Source organism: Erythrolamprus reginae, chromosome 7 (assembly GCF_031021105.1).
Source record: "Erythrolamprus reginae isolate rEryReg1 chromosome 7, rEryReg1.hap1, whole genome shotgun sequence".
In the NCBI taxonomy this organism is placed as follows: domain Eukaryota; kingdom Metazoa; phylum Chordata; class Lepidosauria; order Squamata; family Dipsadidae; genus Erythrolamprus; species Erythrolamprus reginae.
The window spans coordinates 12238550-12244989 of record NC_091956.1 but is presented as its reverse complement, the minus strand read 5'-3'; the positions used below and the strand labels follow the sequence as shown (position 1 = coordinate 12244989).

The 6440-nt window shown below is 40.2% G+C and overlaps 1 protein-coding gene across 1 annotated transcript; it reads right to left on the bottom strand.

Annotated features, from left to right (window-relative positions):
- Nucleotides 1–259: 259 nt before the first annotated feature.
- Nucleotides 260–3242, bottom strand: SOD3 (superoxide dismutase 3). The gene is made up of 2 exons (XM_070756547.1): nucleotides 2997–3242; nucleotides 260–1180 (listed from the first exon to the last, which is right to left on the bottom strand). Exon 2 carries the CDS (start codon nucleotides 1149–1151, stop codon nucleotides 426–428), a length of 726 nt encoding a protein of 241 aa, XP_070612648.1. The 5' UTR covers nucleotides 1152–1180; nucleotides 2997–3242; the 3' UTR covers nucleotides 260–425.
- Nucleotides 3243–6440: the final 3198 nt, after the last annotated feature.

Below are 6440 nucleotides of genomic sequence, written 5' to 3'. Positions count from 1 at the left end.
GCTAAGGCCACTGCCTTACAAGACAGAGGCCCAGGTTCAAATCCCTGTAATGGTATGGCTACCTAATGAAGGCAAATAAGCCCGAAATAGATCTATAGCAGTCTCCCTTCCTTTTTATTATCAGCAAAAATATATTACAGAGAGAGAGAGAGAGGTAGGTACCAGTAGATAGATAGTGCTAAAGCATGAAGATGAGTCTTTGGAGAGGGGCGGCATATAAATCCAATAAATAAATAAATAAATAAATAAACTTTGAAAAGCTGGTGCTGGTGTTCTTTATTACTAATCTGCCTACAGAGGGAAGAATTCACTAAAGGAGAGGTGCTTCTTTGAACATTTTCAGAAGAGAAACATCTGTTGCAATGCACTTAGTGGCTAGAAACTCAAGTTGATCGGCGTTCGGGATGCCGGCCGGCCAGCCACCCTCAAAGCACCTCTACTTTTAGCACCCTTTTCTTCCTTTTGGCCGTGACTTTGGGCAAATGCTTGTCCCACAGGCCCTTCTTACACATGCCGATGACGCAACACGCCAGGCGTGGGCCGGCATTCCCGTGCGCCAAGCTGCCTTGGTTGTTGCCCTTCCCCAAGTCATCTTCCCGCTCGTGGATCACCGCCGAGCGTCCGAGAACGGTCTGGGGTCCAAAGAGTGTAGCTTTGAGGTTCTGTTTATATTTCTGAACTTTGCCCCCCTTGGGGTGAAAGTTCCCAAAATCTCCAGGGTGATAGGGATGGTTGACTTTCCAAGGGTTGTAGTGACCTCCTGCAGAATCGCAGCCGTCGCTGAGGTCCCCGTATTGATGGATGTGAATCGCCCTCGCTGAGGAGTTTTCGACGGGAAACCCAGCCAGGTCGAAAAGGGCCTCCAGTTTTCCATAGGGGTAGATCTGCTTGAACAAAACCAAACCGGTCACTTGCGGTTTGCCTTCCTCTAACTTGCTGCTGGGTCTGGCGACGCAGCAAGCGTAGGCCGTCCGGTTGTCCTCCAGGATATCGTCGTAGAGTTGCGGGTAGAGCAAGCTCAACCACAGGTCATTGATTTTCCTCTGCATGTCTACCAGGGGGCTGGTGGTGGGTGGTGCCTCTTCCCAGGCAACGGTGACATTGGTGTCGCAAAGGACCAAGCTGGGTGTGAAAAGCAGCAGAAAAATCATGGTTGGGCCTAGTCAGATCCCGGAGCGACCTACGGAGAGATTAACTTTGTTGAGTTTTGATTTTATGATATAAAATACAGAGAATGGAAGAAAAAATAGGAAATTGAGGGGAAGAAAGGGAGAGAGAAAAAGGGACTGTAAGATACAAGGTGAAAGAAAACCCAGTCAACACACAATAAAAAAGACCCCGAGACTCTAGAAAAAGTGTGGAAAAGTGCAATGAGATGATTACAGGACAAGGTTAAAACATTTTACTTACTTACTTACTTACTTACTTACTTACTTACTTACTTACTTACTTACTTACTTATTTTATTAGATTTGTATGCCGCCCCTCTCTGCAGACTCGGGGCGGCTAACAACAGTAAAAAGACAGTGTAAACAAATCTAATATTAAAAGTAATGTAAAAAAACCCCAATTTAAAGAACCAATCATACATACCATGCATAAATTTTATAAGCCTAGGGGGAAGGGAATATCTCAATTCCCCCATGCCTGACGACAGAGGTGGGTTTTAAGAAGCTTACGAAAGGCAAGGAGGGTGGGGGCAACTCTGATATCCGGGGAGAGTTGGTTCCAGAGGGTCGGGGCCGCTACAGAGAAGACTTTTCCCCTGGGTCCCGCCAAACGGCATTGTTTAGTCGACGGGACCCGGAGAAGGCCAACTCTGTGGGACCTAACCGGTCGCTGGGATTCATGCGGCAGAAGACGGTCCCGGAGATATTCTGGTCTGATGCCATGAAGGGCTTTATAGGTCATAACCAACACTTTGAATTGTGACCGGAAACCGATCGGCAACCAATGCAGACTGCGGAGTGTTGGTGTAACATAGGCATATTTAGGAAAGCCCATGATAGCTCTCGCAGCTGCATTCTGCACGATCTGTAGTTATTTATTTGTTTTTTTATGTTGTCAAGTATATATTGGAGGTATGTAAAGATATAATAATATTCATATACATGATAACAGTGAAAATAAAAGAAAACATTAGGACAGGGGACGGAAGGCACGCTGGTGTACTTATGCATGCCCCTTGTTAACCTCTGGGGAATCATGAGAGGTGAACACTGGACAGTCTAAGAGTAAAGTTTTGGGGATTCGGTACTACAGTTTGTACTATACTACAGAGTTCAGTAGTAAGTTCCATGCATCAACTACTCGGTTACTAAAGTCGTATTTTCTGCAGTCGAGTTTGGAGCGGTTTACATTAAGTTTGTATATGTTCTGTGCAACTTTCTTCCCCAATCATCCCATTTTACTAATACCCTTGTAGTATTAGTAAATTTTACTAATTCCCTGCAAAGGTCAGTAAAACAAGCTTCTGAAATGGCTTAAACACTTTCCTTTAAAAAAAAAAAGAATTTATTTATAGTTTTCAACAACATAAAAGAAAAAGCATTTTGATAGTCTTTTACAGATCATGTCCCGTTTCAAATACAATTTATATTTACTATTCACTATAAAATATAATCATTTCAGTATGAAAAGGATAGAAAAAGAGGAGAAATAGGTGAATTTATATATATATATATGTGTGTGTACATGTATTTATAATGGACTGGGTGAAAGGAATTGTGAATAAGTAAAAATGTCAGTTAATTTGAACATTTCTATTTGTGCTTCTTTTCGTTATGCATTCTATTTGTTATGTATTCTAATATTTTATGTCATTCTATCCATTTGTACCACTTTCCCCATATCTTGTTGGATTCATTGTCTTTTGCTCCCTTGAAAACTTTCCTATCCTGTTCAAAATATATTTTCAAGCCAGGTGAAGGGGGGAAAATGGACAAACCCCCCCCACTTTCAAATCAACCTCTAAGAACACCGAAATATCTTCCTACCTTCGTCTTCAGCAAAGATCAATTTTACGATGACGCAGTCCAGTCGTTTACTTGCAATTTCTTCACAGAAACACCGTCAAGCCGTCAAGTTCAGAATCTAGATCTCTCTGGACCTGAAGCAAATTGGCTCTGCTTGTTTTTATGGAAGCGTTAGGAAATATTAACTTCTGGGGAGTGGTTTGCAAGGACTTTCAGAGAGAGGGGGATTCTGAATTAGTTCAAAAAGTCAAGCAGAGCTATGTTTTCTCACACAAAAGGAACGACTATCCACAAATCCTCCCCTTGAAAAATATATTCCCGTTTTCCCCCCATTAATTTTATTAATTTTCTATGAATCACATTCCTTTCTGCTTAATAAACACCGGGTTGTCATGGTATTTAATATGCTTAACAATACAAATACCATTCTTACTCTCCACCCCATTTCTACCCCCAACCATTGGGGAAATAAATTCCAAGTTTGATAATTCTTCTTTTCTGTTTGATTATCAATGTAAGTCTGCCCTTTTGTGCACAATCTTCTTCTTTTTTTAAAATATATTTTTATTAGTTTATTAGTTTTTTAAATGTTACACACACAGACTGCACATCATACAACATAAAATAGTGCCCTGTGAAGGTGCACCCACCACCTAACAACATACATACCCCACCACCAACTGGAGGGTCTGTACAAACATCTTTAACATTCTTCTAAGCTAGGATCTGCATTTTATTTACATATCAAAGAGTGATTCTAATTTATTCTTTATGGCTAGATCACAATCTTCTTAATTACCGTATTTTTCAGAGAATAAAACGCACCAGAGTATAAAACGCACCCTAGTTTTTAGGGAGGAAAATAGGGAAAAGAATCTGCTTACCAGATATTCAACTGGCTAACATCCTTAGTCTGGTCAGCACATTATTTTATCCCCTGGTTAGGGATGAAAAAAAAAAGTTATTCGGAGAGAGTAACAATAAAAGAGCTTGCAAGCCAATATGAGCTGGGAACATCATTATCACCTGGAAAGAAGCATTCAGAGCAAGTTAGAGCCATGAAAAAAATCCTGCAAAGACATAGGGCTTGGAAAACATTCTTCGCAGAGAATAAATGTAAAAAATGTTATTAAATAAACGTTATTCGGAGAGAGTAACAATGAAAGAGCTTGCAAGCCAATATGAGCTGGGAACATCATTATCACCTAGAAAGAAGCATTCAGAGCAAGTTAGAGCAATGAAAAAAATCCTGCAAAGACATAGGGCTTGGAAAACATTCTTCGCAGAGAATAAATGTAAAAAACGTTATTTAAAAAACGTTATTCGGAGAGAGTAACAATAAAATAGCTTGCAAGCCAATATGAGCTGGGAACATCATTATCACCTAGAAAGAAGCAAGCAGAGCAAGTTAGAGCAATGAAAAAAATCCTGCAAAGACATAGGGCTTGGAAAACATTCTTCGCAGAGAATAAATGTAAAAAACGTTATTTAAAAAACGTTATTCGGAGAGAGTAACAATAAAATAGCTTGCAAGCCAATATGAGCTGGGAACATCATTATCACCTAGAAAGAAGCAAGCAGAGCAAGTTAGAGCAATGAAAAAAATCCTGCAAAGACATAGGGCTTGGAAAACATTCTTCGCAGAGAATAAATGTAAAAAACGTTATTAAAAAAACATTATTCGGAGAGAGTAACAATAAAAGAGCTTGCAAGCCAATATGAGCTGGGAACATCATTATCACCTAGAAAGAAGCATTCAGAGCAAGTTAGAGCAATGAAAAAAATCCTGCAAAGACATAGGGCTTGGAAAACATTCTTCGCAGAGAATAAATGTAAAAAACGTTATTAAAAAAACGTTATTCGGAGAGAGTAACAATGAAAGAGCTTGCAAGCCGGTAATAGCTGAGAACATCGTTAGTAACCTGGTTAGGGCTGGAAAGAAACATTCGGAGCAATGGAAAAAAAACTACAAAGAGGGTTTGGAAAACATTATTTGCAGAGAGTAACAATGAAAGAGTTTACAGGCTGTAATAGCTGGAAACATCGTTATGATCTGGTTAGGGCTTGAAAGAAACTTATTCGGAGCAAGTAGAGCAATGAAAAAGAGCCTGTAAAGATTTAAGGCTGGAAAAACATTCTTTGGAGGGAATAACAATGAAAGAACCTGCAAGGTAAGAGCTGGGAGGATCATTAGCATCTAGTTATGGCTGGGGAAAAAAGCTTCAAAAAAAATCTACATGCAAAATATAACACACACCCAACTTTTCAGCCTCTTCTAGGGAGGAAAAAGGTGTGTCTTATACTCTGGAAAATACATATCTCTTCATCTTGCAGTGTTTTTTATTCATCTTTCCAATATTGTGCAAAGATAATCCTCACTGCTGTTAAGGCATGGGATACTAAATACAAAGCTCTCAACTTTTTTTCTGATATCATCCCTGTTCTGTCGGGCTCTCTGGTAGAATCCTCCCAAAAATTCAGAGGTACAAATTTCAGACACACACACACGTTTGAAAATTCAAAACAATGTTCTTTATAATGAAAATTCACTTAAACCAAGCCCTCTTTTGGTATAGCAAAGAGCACTCGTCTCCAAACAAACTGGTAATTTGTACAAGTCCCTTATCAGTCCTGTGATACTTAGCTTGCAGCTGTGAGGCAATTCACAGTCCTTCTTCTTTCACAAAGTGAAACACACTTTGCTCTGGTTTAGTTTCAAAGTGGGGAAAAATCAGCACACACAAAGTCAAAGTCAGTAAAGCAGGCACGAAACACAACGATCAGATAATCCTCCACAATGGCCAAACCCACAGGCTGCTCTTTATAGCAGCCTCACTAATCACCACAGCCCCACCCAACCACAGGTGGCCTCATTTTCTTTGATAATAATCTCTCAGTTGTTGTTGCCTATGCATCACTCTCCGCATACGTGGCTGTATCATTAACTCTTGTTCTGAATCCAAGGAGGAGCTAGATAATTGATCTCCTTCTGAGCTGTCTGCCCCACTCTCCTCCTCCCTGTCACTCATGTCTTCTTGGTCAGAGGAGCCTTCATCATCAGATTCCACCGGGGGGGCAAAACAGGCCTGCAGCATGTGGCTGTCTCCCCCACATCCACAGTCCTTGGGGCAGGAGCTGGGCCAGAGCTAACCACAACAATCCCTAATAAAAACAGTTCAGGTTTTAAAATCTGCATGTTTCTCTGGTATCTTTCCTAGCATCTCTATGTATTTTCCCCCATTATTTTTTTTTACCTTTTAGCACGAGTCCACCACATGTGATTTAATGTTCCCATCATTTTCTGTTAGCTTCCACAAAAGTTCTCTGGAAAATTTATCCAAGCCATTGTAAAGTTGAGTTCCTGACTAACTTCAAAATCCTATTGGTTAATCCCTGATTTTTTGAAAAGCTTTAGATAATATAGACGCTTTTGTGTGCAAGAGACATTTTTGTGTGTCAGGGGTA